Source organism: Ambystoma mexicanum, chromosome 3q (genome assembly GCF_040938575.1).
Source record: "Ambystoma mexicanum isolate Mex_15411 chromosome 3q, UKY_AmexF1_1, whole genome shotgun sequence".
Lineage (NCBI taxonomy): Eukaryota > Metazoa > Chordata > Amphibia > Caudata > Ambystomatidae > Ambystoma > Ambystoma mexicanum.
Window position 1 is genome coordinate 104,423,231 of NC_090926.1, and position 15,363 is coordinate 104,438,593.

General features: G+C 46.3%; 1 protein-coding gene across 11 annotated transcripts in view; it reads left to right on the forward strand.

Annotated features, from left to right (window-relative positions):
- The window catches only part of ZNF385A (zinc finger protein 385A), a 529,518-nt gene extending 514,423 nt beyond the window's left edge, over positions 1-15,095 (forward strand). For all 11 annotated transcript variants that reach the window (XM_069653221.1, XM_069653222.1, XM_069653220.1 and 8 more), the window contains 2 exons: positions 311-406; positions 9,820-15,095. In XM_069653221.1, coding sequence (XP_069509322.1) covers positions 311-406; positions 9,820-10,053 — 330 coding nt within the window. In that variant the 3' untranslated portion in view covers positions 10,054-15,095. The remainder of the gene's footprint in view (positions 1-310; positions 407-9,819) is intronic.
- The last annotated feature ends 268 nt before the right edge of the window (positions 15,096-15,363 follow it).

Here is a 15,363-nt window from a genome sequence, read left to right on the forward strand (position 1 = left end):
TTGAGATTCATTACAGAGAGCCAGGTCTGGGTGCCAGGGTGTTGAGTGTTTGTTGGTCAGAAGTAGGAATTCAGTCTTGGAGGGGTTGAGCTTCGGGTAAGCACTGGACATCCAGGACTGGATCAATTGATGGAGGGTATCCTGAGGTAGATCTGCATGTCATCTGCGTATTGGTGGATGTGGATGTTGTGTGGAGCAAGGAGGGTACCGAGCAGTGATGGCCGTTGTGCATGTCATGTATAGAGAAGGAGTTTCTAGTCATAGTAACTACCTACATACCTACCTTCTGCTCTATCTTCTTCCATTCCAGCATATTTCCAGCAGGCGGCACAGGGATGGCGTGGCAGGGAAGCCAAATCTATTGCTGAGCCGACACAAGAAGCAGCGCACCATTGCAGAGCTAGCGGTAAGTCCTTGTGCGGAGACGAGTGCACGGGACACTGTGAGAACGTTCTGCAGCATTCAACCCCTGATGGTCTGACAGTTCTGTCTCAGAGATTCCAGGGGGCTGAGGTTCCGGTGACGGACCTTGATGTATTGTTACCTTTTCATACAACAGAGCAGGACTTCAAGTTGCAGATAAACCTTGGGTGTAAGTTAAAGAGCCAGGACCCATGCCTGATCGATCTTGCCTGATAAACTGGACCATCAAGCAGCATAGGAAGGGGAAGGAAGGAGTTTAAAGAACAAAGAGTTTAGATGTTCTGCTGAAATGCATCCATCTTTGGTTCACACCACCTTGGCCCCCAAATTAATAAACATTGCATTCTCTGAAAGTGATGTGTCTCTGATCAAATCCGAAGTGTCTCAAGGCCATGATCGACAGCACTCGGAACCAGTGTACGTCTGTAGCTGATTCCTAGTGTCTCACGTAGCTTCATAATCCCATACTTGTATTTATTCAGTACTTTTGTACAGCGTCACACATTGCTAATCCAGGAATGATGAACAAGTGATGACCATACACAGTCCAACGGGATGCAAGGAGTGGTCCACTATCCTGTTCCTTCTCTGCCACTTTCCTTGAGGTCATGAACCAGAATCAAAGGGGTGTCAATTACCTCTTTTTGGTGGAGTCTCCACAAGCAATAATATTTTGGCTTTGCCTGCATCACTATCACCCAAAAGCCCATGGGCATTTGCTACTTACATACCAGATATGTATAGCAATATAGACCAACAATGTACATATGTGACAACCCAATGACACATAGCCATTTTGAACCTTGGTCCTGCCTTGGAAATACATTTGCACGCACAGCAGATTCATTGCCACACTTCTGCCAGCCCCCTGCACCCCCCATGTAAAACACATACCCACACATCTTTTTTGGTGCTCATATTTGAGGTGATGTGGTCATATCCCCAATGTCAAATAGCACATCAGCTCAACGCCCCAGGCTAAGCGAGTGACTGGAGGCCTGCTATGTAAGACAATGGGTATGGAGCGGCAGCCTGCAGAATGCCCCTAAAGAGGCCATCCATTGCAATGATGAGCAAAACGCCCCTCAAGAGGCCACCATTTGCAATGATGGGCAAAACGCCCCTCAAGAGGCCACCCATTGCAATGATGGGCAAAACGCCCCTCAAGAGGCCACCATTGCAATGATGGGCAAAACGCCCCTCAAGAGGCCACCCATTGCAATGATGGGCAAAACGCCCCTCAAGAGGCCATCCACTGCAATGATGGACAAAACTTTCTAAGCAAAAGCTTGTTCTGTGCCTTATCTGGGCTGAACGCTGATGAAACATTGAATCAGAGAAACCGACTGACTTCTGAAGCGAAGCCGCCTACTGTGTCATCATCACTGGTGGAACCAGAGAACAATTGATGGTCTTCATTCCCATATATGGTGTTAAAGTGGAAAGTAAAAGTTTGAAACAAATGTTGAAAAGCACAAAAGTGAGAAGTAATGAAGCAAATCATATTAAAATAGAATCCCCGAGTTTAGTGTGGGGACATGAATTAATGGATAGACTAGAGGGCAGATGACATAAACACATTCAATCCACCAAGAAAAATATGATTTTCAGACTTATATTTTCTAACTTAAGTGCCTATCTGTGCAAAGTATACAGTGGCTCTTTATGTGTTTGGAGGTAATTCAGGAGTAAACCTGCCGAATTACCTCCAAACTCATTTGCCGTTAATGCCACTTGGTCCCAGTGTCTTACTACTGGATTGTGAGTTGTGGAAGGGCAGTGTAAATCCCCAATCTTGCATTCCATAAGACTGCATGGGAATTTTGGCAGAATTACCATGAGCGGTAATTCCGCAATAGTTATTCTGCCATTTTTTTCCCTAAAGTGAAGGATTTATCTACAGCAAAATGGCATATCCTCCACTAAAAGGTCAAACTCAGAATTCGATGGTGCAGTAAAAACCGCAGCAATTCAGTTACCACCAAAAAACTGGTGGTCACGGAATTACCGCCTCTTTTTGCTGCACGGCTGAGCTCATAATAAGACTCATACAACGGTATATAGTCACATTTATTTATGTCATTTGAACATTTTGAGTTTCAAATATTCAGGGCCTAATTCATGGTACATTTAGCAATACACTTTGCACCGTACTATGGCTTAGGACCGGTTCAATGTGTTTGTTGGCAGTGCAAAGTCACTTTGCACTGTGCTGACCGTTTGCTATTTCTGCCTGCTCAGACCATTCGAATTTCACACCTTTTCGCAGCAACTTAGTGATTGGTGACACCTTCAAAGAAAAATCTTTAATGAAACAGCGATAAAAATTTGCGAATCACAAAAATCTTTGCTCCTCCTTCACACTAGCTGGAGACGGCCAATCAGAAACAGCTTGAACCTTACGCGCATCCATCGCCAAACCCTGGGGAGAAATCACGAATCCCAAAAATTCTACTTCCTTGGTATGAAATTGGCCCTAAGTGTTGTAACTATCGACTACGGGCATCATAAAAGGTTTGAATGCAGCCCTCTTTCATATTTACAAAGCATTTGCCTAAAGTCGTGCTCATCTGCACCATTTGACACCCAGGATCAGTGGGATTGACACGCACAGCACAAGCAATCAAGCAAGCCAACTCGGAGGCATTTGTTTTTAAATAAAGGTTCTGACCTGAGAGTGGAGATCTTAAGCGAGGAGTCTTTCATTGTGTGGTACACTCTGTTGCATAAACTCACCAGACTTGGAAGATAACCTTTGAGGTACCAACTACTTTAAGAAAGTTCCTTGCTGCATCTGTGACAGAACCTGTCCTCAAAGATTGGGTATTGGAATTGTAATTGGTTAATTATAACATGCTTGCAACCCAGAGGTTTCTTAGCACAGACCCTGGAATCGAACCTGTGTTGCTCCACGTCATCCTGCTTCCAAGGCGAGTGCGTTGCCCCTGAGCTATCCTCCTGCGGGAAGTTTTCCATTAGTTGCTAATCCCCTTTGGCCACCAACAAATTCATTCATTTTGTACAGAGCAGACAGGTGAAGAGGTGGACTGGGAATCACGAGTAGCAAAGGGGGTGTTTTCCAAACCACACCTCTATTACACAATGTGCACAGGCACAACCCCTCCACGCAGGGCTTGGAAAAAATGAGTCAACATAGTGAAATGTAAAGCTCATTTGTCCACATAGATAGGTTCCAAGGTAATTAAATATTTATTTTTTTATATAGTATTTGTTAAGAGTGTGAAATGAAATACTGGACGTTTTATAACAAATGAATTACTTCAGAGGAATGTGGGGGATGAGAAACAGTAGTAGAATGGGAAGGGGCATGGGAGAGAGGGTAACAGGAGCACAGCACCAGGGTACCCATAGAAAAGAGGCCCACCGCAGTATCCCCAGAGTTCCTGCATGGGTGAGACGCCTCTGTGAGATTAAGTTCTTTTGTGAAATGAGTGGAGAACTAATTTACTTGAATTTTGTCCATCTTAATTTTGGGCAGATAAAATAAATAATATGCCCAGCCCCCATCTTGGCTTGGCCGAGGCTCAATAAAGCACTGATGCTCAGCTGCCAATCAGACAGCCCCTGCACCATCTCAGATCCATAAACCGTTATCATCACTGAATTCATTCACCTCTCCTTTCTTCTTTCTGTATATTGGAGTAGTCACTATTTTTCAGGCTTTTCTTTTGAGCATATATATATATATATATATATATATATATATATATATATATATATATATATTTTTTTTTTTTTTTTAATGTGTTTCTTTTCACTTCGCAAGAAGCCAAGTTCAAATTAACTGGTGGCCTTCACACCCTACTCGGTGGTGACTAGCTTGAACAAAACTAACACTGTTTGAAAAGGACCTCATGCCACACGTAGTTGACTCATATCCCCCATCTACTCATTTTCATGGCACACTACTGGACTTTCGTATTTCCTCCCCAGATCGATGAGGTTAAAATCTCCAAAGTGTGTAAGCCTGGTGCAGAGTTTGACCAATGGAAGCTCTGGTCCATATGCAGCCCTGGCATGGATCAGATGAAGCACTAGCATATTAGCATCTGCGGCATATATGGGCAGTAATATGGACACATGAGCAGCAGCTCTGTCAAAAGTGAGCAGCAACACTGCTAGGAGAGCTGCTCTGGAACATGTGAGCAAGCCCTCAGGAGGGTGGCATATTCCCAAGAGTAGGAACGTCATAGGACATGATGGGGCTTCTGTCTGATCAAGCGGGATCAGGGGATACGCAGTGGATCAATGTCTTCTGGAAGCAGAAGCCAGGCAACCCCTGCTAATTTTGCTGCATTTGCACGCATGCAACATCCAATAAGTCGAGACAGTCAGCATCATGGCAGCATAGCCAAAAATGAAGAGACGGCCTCTCACACAGTATGAGAAGAGCAGACCTGGAGACATCGAGGACATTGGTGCATTAGTAACTGAGAGGTAACTGCAGGCAGTGAGAACTTGATAGAAGTATGAGGCCAGGGCAAGAGTCAGTAGAAGGCTTCTGTACGTGGAACTAGAAGTAGGACTGGGAGAAAAGCTAGTTTCTTGTGTGGCCGCTTGATATGTCTGCTGCATATCCAGTGTTTGTAGTGGATGTAGTTTGCATGGCATTGTGATGGGCAATATGTGTATGCGTTACTGTAGAGGAATAATCCTTTTGGGTACCATTACAGAAATTGGAGATTAGGGATATTTCATGATCATGTCTCCAGAAATGTATCTAAACTATGGATTGTTAGCCCCTACATTTAAAAATGTGGGTTTAACATGTACTACGGGCCCACTCTTTATTGTTCATTAAAAACATGTTGTGTCTTAGCTATCCCAGCGGCACAAGATCTTGCAGCAGGATAATGGCTGGCTGGCACCACTTCCCAAGATCTGATGTTGGCTTCCAGTACACCCCTGTCACACATCCATCCTAAGCATCACCCCACTTCAGGGCATTGCATGGCAGCTGCTTGGAGATGGGTTTGTACTTTCAGTGAGCCATGTTGCCTTGCCACAGATGCACGAGCGGATTGGAAGGTAGACAGAACAACTTCCGAGCATCTCCCTGCTGAAGGTCCTTCGCTCACTAACTTCCCAGCTAGATTGTTGCGTTTTGACCGAAACATGTGAATCCTTAAAAGTTCTAAGGATCCATTATTGAAGGAGAAAATGCTGGTGACCAGTAAAGGCATCTTGTTTCTTAATGCATGTATCCATTTAATGTATGTTTATTTATATATCACTTTCACTAACAGCACTGTACAAGCATGTAATAAAAATAGAGTGTTTTGACGTGATGAATGTAAAATTAGGATTACGTTGAGTGAAACTTATTTATCAAAGCAGTATGAAGAAGATGTGCCCAGAGAAAGGACTAGAATAATGACAGACACACAGAAAGGGACATAGTGTGCACGACCATCCCATAGATGAGGACTGTTTAGTTAAAAAGAATGGAAACATGTGGAGGCACATGGTGGACACGGAGCGACCAAACGATACTGACATGGAAATCAGAGAGGACATGGAGGGGCATAGGAGCAAGCGATAGGTGAGACCGATAAAGGGGCAGTCCAAGGAAGACAATTACAGACCAGACACAGGAAGAGGGAGAGGTGATGGGGCGGGAAGTGGAGCCAAAAGAGATCAGCGGTGATGAGATGGAGCAAAGTCAGGGAGTTTATAGAGGATACGGACAACAATAGAGTAGATGAGTTGAAGAGGAAGAGAGATTACGCAGGAAGGCCAATTAAGAGGCATGAGTAGTAGTCGAGATGTAAACAAGTATGAGAGCAGGGGGTTAGAGTCTTGCGAAGTGAGAAAAGAGCGTTTTTGAGAATTTTGTAGAGTTGAAAACTAGAACAGACAAAAGTAACAGAGTTGTGGGAAACAAGAAGAGACAGATGAAAAAGACAATGGGCAAGGCAGACAACGGAGGGGGGTAAGAGACAGAGACAGAAGGACGAGGAGATATTCATGAGTTTAAAGATAGACAGGAAGCAATAGAGTCATACAAAGAATGAGCTAGAGTGGTAAAGGAAAGAATCATTTGACTGTCATCTTTCCAAATGAGTGAATGGGGGCAAAGGAGGGAGGGGTGCAACCATGAAAAAAGAAAATGGTCAAAATATGGAGCCCTGAGGCACATATTGAATTTAAAACAGAGGTCTGCGACCCATGACTCTCCAGATCCATTATATTCAAACTACCATGATCCCTCACTGTTGACTATACTGGCTACGGGGATGGGAGTTGTAGTCCAAAGCATCTAGAGTGCCAAAAGTTATTGAACGTTGGTTTAAAGGTAATGAGAGAATTGGGATTTTGGCCCATGACGCATTTTGGAACCTGAACGAAAGATAGGCGGTAAAACAATCAAAACATACCAGAAAAATCCCTGGTACAGAAAGTGAGTGAAGCACTGTATGGTGAAAAGTGTTGGGAATATACATAAGAATGGCAGTGCATGGTATGATATCATATGATTTGGTTTTAATAACGCACCTGTACACAAATGTTTCTAGGCGCCACAAGACAAGGGAGGGGGGACAGAGGGAAAAATAGGGCAGACGATCCTACTAGGCCTTGTGTCAATCGGATCGTGCAAGTGCGACAACAAAATTGCAAAGGGTAAGGGAAGAGGGGGAAGTGCAGGGGAGAGAGAAATGGGAAAGTGCAGTCAGGGCACCATGCTCTGAGTAAGTGCAGACAGGGTAGCACATCTCGCGGTAAGTGCAAGGGTTGCAGGGGGCAGTAGGAGTTACAGTTACAGCCCCTAAGTGCACAGTAGGTCCAGAGGCAGTGCAGGAAGACTGGTCATGGAGAGGCCTGGTAAGCTGAGGGTACCCGGAGACCAGTCAGAGCAGGCAGACAGGAAAGTTAGTAAGGAAGAGGGAGAGAGAATGCGGAGGAGAAAAGGAAGGTCTTGAGCAGCCTCCGGAACTTCAGGTGGTCTGGCTGAAGTTTGAGAGGGGCAGGGAGGCCGTTCCAGAGGGAGGCACTTGCAGAGGAGAGATATCTACCCCCACTCTCTGTCTGGAGAAGCATCTGACCCTTAGAGAGTTGGAGGTAGCTGAGCGAAGGGCTCGAGAAGGAAGGTATTTAGGCATGAGAGTTTAGAGTGGCATGCTGAAGTTAGAGAGTTAGTGGCAGACTGAAGATTAGTTTCAGGAATGTGCCAGCTGAAAGCCAAACTGCAGCAGAGGAAGTAGAGAGTAGGATTGAATGAAAGCCATTTTGCGATAATAAGCAAAAGTGAAATAGGGCAGAAAATGGAGAGACCAGATGGATAGCCAGATGTTTTTCAAAGAGATCACAATAATGGCGAGTTCAAAGAATCTGTAAATGCCCCAGTCTAGAGGGAGAGAGAGGTGTGTGCTCAGTCGAGGCAGCCGAAGGGCATGCACGCAGAGGGAAGTAGGTCAGCGGATGCAGCAGAAAGATTGACGTGTCGCTTACAGAGGGCTTAATGAAACCAGAGAGAGAGAGGAAAGGGGCAGCGACTGGCCATCTTGAGGACAGGGGGTTGAAAGCAGAGAGAAGATTGTCATTTTATCCGGTAAACGAATTCTAAAATTCCGAACTGGTGAAGGGCGACTGATATCATGAAACTGGAGGATGAAGAGAAAGGAGGAGATTAAGGGTGGAGAGCCGATGGTGATGGCCAGGAGGGCGGGCTACTGAGGTGTAATTCCTTTATTAAGGACATGTCGAAGGAGTGTGCTGGGGGCACGGAATGCCAGGCACTCAGATACTAGTGCAGTGGTAATTTGGTGCAGTCTAAACGCTTATCACCATAACATAACATTACATAGCATAAAAGAGTGAAGGGAGGAAAGGGACCCCAGATCAGCAATGGAGTGTGACTTGTCCGTCTGTGCTCAGCTTTATCCGAAGAGTTGCCGCCTGAGAGGAGAGTGGGAGTGTGCCTGGGTAGAGAGCCTCCGAGGTCACTCCTACTCTTTCACCTCTTCATATCCAATGAGGTATTTGGAAGCATGTGGGACTCTATGGTCAAACTACCATTTTGGAGCCGGTGGGAAAGGCTGCCCCTGATGTTAAATGAATAAAGTATATGCTCTGATGCCCTCTCCCAGTTGCATGAATCAGGCCTGCAAAGCTTTCGATGCAGCCAGCTCTGGAAAATCCGTGCTGTTGGTACTTACTGGTTTGCGAAGCTACACATTTGCGTTTATCCATTAGCACTTGTAAAATTTCCTTGAAAAATGTAATCATGCATAAAATAACATCATCTTACATTTGAGCATCTTTGATGCAGTTCATTGGATTAGGGTATATTATTACGGCCCATGCATCAATGCTGATGAAGGTCAGTACACAAGCTTGGACCTATCCTCAGAAGGACTTACGTGGCTGGTCAAGTCAAGTCAACGCAGGCATAGAAGACGTCCAAGGCGTCCAGCCTTTACATGCGTATGGACTCAGTAATAATAATAATAATACCTAGCACCCATTGGCCGATTCTTCCCAAGGGCTTTAATAACAGGCATTACACATGTAGTGGCATTGAATGTCTGGGCCTCGGAAGGATGGAAGGCCAAGCTGGTCCTGTCATGGGATTCATACTTGCAATGTGCAGGCTGGCCTCAAGTCAAAGACCAGCATGTTACTACAGGTGGGTTACTACGGATACCCACCAACATATTGAATACTCACTTCATGAGTAAAGCTTTCTCCATGAGCCTATGCACGCTCCTGCAATGTACGCCTTCTTCAGTAGTGGAGATATGCGGAGACCTGCACATTAAAAGCAATCCGTGAATGACCATGTGCTCAATTAACCAGCCAACATAGACGATACACCTGTTTCATTAATGGATGCCTCCTGCGTCAAGGTGCATCTGCTCCCCTTTAATCAACGAACGCCTTATCAATGACTAGCCACACCCCCTTGAATGGCGGACATGCAATACGTCGATGCGCACTCTAGAAAGGGCATATTTCACAGCATGATTACGAGATGGCCGTGATGTCAGCAGTAAGCATAGGCACTTTCCATGTCTTCTACCGTCATCGAACATATGTGAAAATGAGCAACAATGTTTTTAAAAAAATAAAAGATAATTAGCAACAACAAGGACATTAAAGTTCAAAAACGGTTTCAAAGCTAGTTCTTGTGAAATAAATGCAAACCTACAGAAGAGAAACATTTAAAAAGAGATCCAAGAGGGCAGAACCAAGTCTGATTTTTCACTCAGCTGTGTGTCCTTGGATAGTTTTTTTTTTCTTTGCCTATATTGTGATTTGTAAATGTTATACAGTTACAGATTATGTGTATGATATGACATATATTTTTCATGTGTGTACTCAACATTATTCTCCGGACGAAAAAGACTGGTTACAATTATTGTTTTTCTCTTGCAGACAAGCATGGTCTTCCAGAAGGATCTCCCCAAGACGCTGGCAGCTGGCCTCTTACCGAATCCCCTGGCATTTGCCGCAGCCATGGCAGCCGCTGCTAACTCCCCCCTGGCATTGCGTCCAGCACCCACGCCGCCACTACTTCAGGCCCCGCACCACCTGACTCACCCACTGCTGCGGTCGGCTCCCGGGCCCATCCGAACTTCTCATGGACCCATCCTCTTCTCTCCATACTGATGAGCCCCTGGCTGGAGCCTGGTGCCAGAGACCCTGCCCCCAGAGGAGATGCCCCGGGACCCCTCTCCCAAAGTTGTGGGCCGAGTGTGACAGAAGTCCACTGGAGATGTATGGGTCCTTTTCTCTAATTGGACCCTGGTTTGCCAGATGAGTGTGGCTGGCCCAGCTTTATAGTTTAACTGGAAGCCCAATTTATTTTCTTTCTCTTCCATGTCTTGCCCTAAAACCCTCATTTTGCAAAGGATGAAAGATGCTTTGTCAACACCTTTAACTCCGCTGGCGCACCCCGGGGTGGCAATCACTTTAACCCACGCGCAACTGATTTTGACCTGGACACCGAAGTATTTTGGGACTTTAATAGAATCGCTCCATTTTCTGGAAAGGTTATTCCACCCATCTTATCCGAGCCTAGGATACTCAAGGAAAGAATGGTGGCAAACGATTGCCGTCTGTCAGAGGACGCTAGAAAATGGTTCCGCTTCCCAACTGTGTTTGGACTGTTAAGACACAAAGAAGATGAAGAAGACAGGATACGCCCTTGTCCCCTCCTTCGCGGCTTCAGGGAACAGTTTTATTGTTTTTAAAATGATATTTTGCATAAGATTTCCTTTGTCCATCAAACAGAGATGCTGCTGTTGCAAATGAAGGCAAGGGGCGCTCCTGGTGCAACCCTCCCCCGTGAGTCTGTGGCCTGGAGGACCACCAAAAGTCAGCGCGGAAGAAAAAGCCAAATTGGCAGATGTCCCCCTTTTCAACTCTGCAGTTTGTTCAATGGAAATCTGACAAACATGGAATGGGCCTGGTCCCTTGTTGACCTTCATGAACACACATCCTTGAACATTAGTCCCTTCACTGGTCCTTTTCGCCTCTCTATGTTCTTTGTCTGAAATTCCCTCCCATCTTTGAGTAACTTCCCTTCCTGTCTTTGTTGCTACCGTAGCAAGAGGCAAGTGGATCGGACCCCTTATCACTGCTTTGGTAGCCTAATGCATGGGCATCATCCAAGCCCCCTGGAGAGACTCATTCTTCAAACCCTCGGTGAAGACCTATCCGTCCCTTTCATTCCATGATGCCTTTCTAATCCTTTGACAATCTTGCCTGAGGGTGACACAGATCCCCAGGACCCCGTGAACGTTTTGCAGGTGATGAGAAGGAGATGCAGGCTTGTCCACGCCCCCCCCTCTCCCTCCTTATTTGATCACTGCCTTAGATGGCTGCTGGGATATTTGGTGTTGTGCCTGTTCTGCATTGTCCCTTCTTTGGATCTGCACTGCCTGAATACACCCAGCTCCAGGCCTATCCCTGCAACCCAAACCCTCACCCAGAATGGGTGGCTGGCAAAGTAGTACTAACTCCTCAAGTCAAGAGGACTAGAGAGCAGTCAACCAAAAAACGCAAGGGGGTCAGAAATGCAAGCAGGGCCAATAAGCTCACTATAGAGGGGAAAGGAGCCCCTACCTCAGAGGCCACCATGTAGTGTATCAGCAGGGCAGTTCAGCAATAAGTATTTTAGGACCCCAGTTATCTATACATTTTATTGAAAATATGAAAAGCAATCTATCAAAAATATAAAAAAGTCATGCACGGTTCCGCCAAACCTCACTGCCACCCCGGCTCTGATGATCAGACAGAGGGGCGCTTTGATACCTCCAGAGTACATTGCTAGATGGACTAAATAAACACAAAGCGGTGGCAGGGGTTTCGTGTGGCAGTGCCAAGTTTTGTTATTTATTTGCTGTCTTACTTTACTGATACAGGGTTTGCCTCAAGCTGTGAAATGTCGAATTCGGCAGCAGTATAGCGAGTGACCAGGGTCTGTAAAAATCTGGACCGACCCCTCCTCCCCCTCCTCGGTCATTACCTCCACCCAGTTTCTAAGTCCGCAGCGCCAGCCATGTATCATCAGCCAACCTCATTCATAGGATGTCACAGGTGGGCGCTGCTCTGTGGTTACTGTGGAAGACTGCAGGCAAGCACAGGTTCCACCTCTCCTCCCTAGACCACAGTCACCTCTCCAGTGGCTGCAAACTTGCCTGTAAGGAAGGGAGTCTACAAAACTCACCAGCCTTGATTAAAAAAATATTACAATTTCACGTACCGCCCACCAGGGGTGTTGCTAGGTCAGATAGGGGGCTATGCTAATGTCGGGACTGGCGAGACTCAGGGCTAGCTAGCCTTTTGGTAATAGCCTCTGAGCTTCCATCTGGGGCTACAACCAAAAGACCTGGGGCAGTAGCCCCCACCTCCCAGACCCCTGCCCTAGCAACACCTCTGCCGCCAGCATGTTTTGCCATCTTAGTGACTTTAGAGCGTGTTTGCTGCATCCAAAAGCTAGGGACCTATCTCACCCCCCCAATGGTATAATCTAAACGCTTCATATATTATAGCCTGGGCCATCCCTTCTCCTGTAGCCGCCATCTTGTGCCTCATCACCTGCCCATCTGCGAGTAATGCCCATCACCTCCGCCTTCACACGCACCAATGCAGTTTATTGGTCTGCCCCGCTAAATCCTCTTGCTGCTTGTGCCGGCTGAATTCAGGGGATAGGGGCAGTGATGAACAAGTGACTTTGCCAGGACCCTCGGTACCAGAAAAGCACAAGCCCGTGGTCACCACCTCCTGCACTGCAAGACGTTGACCACTTCCCCCGCCCCTTTGTTGGCACACTGCATAGCCACTCAGCATGGGGGCGCCCACCCGCACCAGGCACCAAATGGACACCCTCGACCTTGCTCAGACATTGGCAATCAGCAACCAATGAGACATGAATAAAGTGTGAGGCATTTGCAAAAACACGGTGTGGGGGGGGGATCTGCGTCCAGCTCCCTATGCACTTCAGCCTTGAGACTCGTGAACACACTGCGCTTCCTTCCAGGTCACACGGCCTCTGAACTTAATGCTGCCAGGCCGTCCTGTAGCTGCAGCCCCCACGCTCTTTGGCAGGAGGAGAACCGGGAGAGACGCTGTGGTTTGTACGGTCACACTGTGTAGCACTGAAAGGTCCCCCACTTGCCCTTCCTTGTGGTCTCTGCTTTTGGTCTGTTTTCTCTGTCAGTTGTCCATTCCTGCTGCGCTTTCAAAGTCTGCATGGTTTTACATATTGTGTTAGGGTTATTTCTGGCTTACCTTCGAAACCTCGCCGGGGCCTCGCTTTTGGAGACAGTGGTATAACCTGTTTGAGAGGAGCGCAGAAGATATGAGGGAGTGCTCCTGTTGAAAGTTCTTTAAATAAATGATGAAAATTGGACACAACACACCTCAGCCCTAATCGTAGCCCCAAGTAAGCCCTCAGCCCTAGGTTTTCTACAATGCATATATTTATGAATGGTGCAAACAGTTGTATTTCTGACGTCCCTGTTTTGGTCTGAGTGGGTCACCTAACCCAGTGGAGACCCCTTCTGGGCCAATTTTAGGAAAGCATTGTTTCCCAATGATGACCGGAAGTGGTCCCGTTTGGCCAGAGCACTAATTGATGATCCAGTTGCATTGTTTATTTTTTTTCCTTTAGTTATAATTTGACAACATATGTCGAGTGCATCCCATCCTACCATAAAACAGGACCTTCCTGGGAGCCAGATTATGTTTCAGGATACCTAGATGCCTTCGCCACTGGGTCAGTCTCCAAATGGACTCTAGGGACTCTTGTCTCCCATTGGCAGCCCAGTATGGAACCCTGCTGAGAGTGCTCATCGAGTGTTCTCTTTGTTTCTGAACCCTCAAGGCGCTAAACTAAATTCCAGATGCCCTGACCCCTCTTTTGAATTGTACGTGGTCATCTCCAGGGAGTAGCGTATCTCCACTGTCGTAGAAAGAACCTGGTGGCTCTCTACGCACACCCGCAGCTGGAAGCAAATCTTACTGCAGCATTTTAACCAATTACCTGGCCATGTCTGCCCCATAGAAGAGAAGTTGTTTTGTCACTTTGGTGCAATGCCCATGTTACTAATCATAACATATGGGGCCAGTGAACATTTACACTGCCGGGTAAAGCAAATATCCATTTTCTGGGAAGTGTTGAGACTAACTCGCTATGAAGACTGCATCTGAAGGACCACGCATAAATGGCCACATATGACACCTCTGCCAGTGCCACTGTGGCCTCAGCGGTCCAGGGCACTGATGTATTTAATTTAGAAGTATGAGTGCACAGGGGAGTTTATAGATGAGTATCCTTACACCAGCCATCAATGAATTCCTTGGAGCAGAAGTGGAAACTCCTAGCAGAGGAGATGCTCGGCTCTCCATTATCAATGAGGATTTACATGCAATGCATCTGAAGAGCATCATTTGTGTAGTCATTGGCTATTGTAAACATCCTGTAGGATTGCAGGGTTGGATTGTGGATCCCCATGATAGTGGACGGGCAATGGAATTCCTTCTTTTGGTTTACCACCACCAATTGACCTCTGGAATCTAATTTGGTGATTGGTTGATGCATTCATTAATATGCTTTCCCTTTTCAGGTCCAAGGTTCATTGGCGAGAGTTGATTATGTGCAAGCATGACCATGTTGCTCTGGATGTGTAGTAGGCAATTGCCACCACTTCAGATGTTCTGGAACAGAGATCGAACATCTCCCTCGCCTTTCAACCCCTGATGCACTTTAAGTGTCGAGTCCCTTCTCAGAAAGTTAAAGTAAAAAACTAAGGGTGACCAAGTGGCTCTGTACTCTAATCAACAGAGCAGGATGGCGCATGTGAATACCCCAAGCGAGATGGCCCATGCAGTACATGTTTTGCAGCATACAATGACCGCTATTTCAAAAAGCTTGTATACCCTCAATCTGTGAAACCTTCCGTGCTTGCTTGCCAGCCTTTGGGCATATCAACCCCTCTGATCGCTGTTCTATCTGCCTCCCTTTCCCAATACTGCTTGCTGTTCCAACATGTGCTGGCAGCACCCACATATATGTTGCTGTGTTCCACCCTCATGATGTCTGCACTGGATGTTAGACCTTCGTTCTCTTGTACAAACTTCAGTCTCCCGCTCGAGGGGGTTGCCAATTAAGCAATAAAGATTAATATTGTAGTTATTACTAAAAATGGTTTCCATGGATTCACTGCCTGCTTTGACGTTTGAAGAAGAGCGCTGGAAGATTGAAGCGAGTTGACGCGGAGGCAGCAGGGTTTGGTTTGGAGATGCTGATGTCAACAGACAATGTGTACTGCAGCTTGAACTGAATGTACAAATGCAACACTTCTGTTTTTAAACCACTTAAGTGCTAAGGGAGAGTATGTTTATCCTGAAACCCCATAAGGAATCATTGTAGACTCCGCCCACTCGCGCAGTTAAGTTTGAAGAAACTGTTAG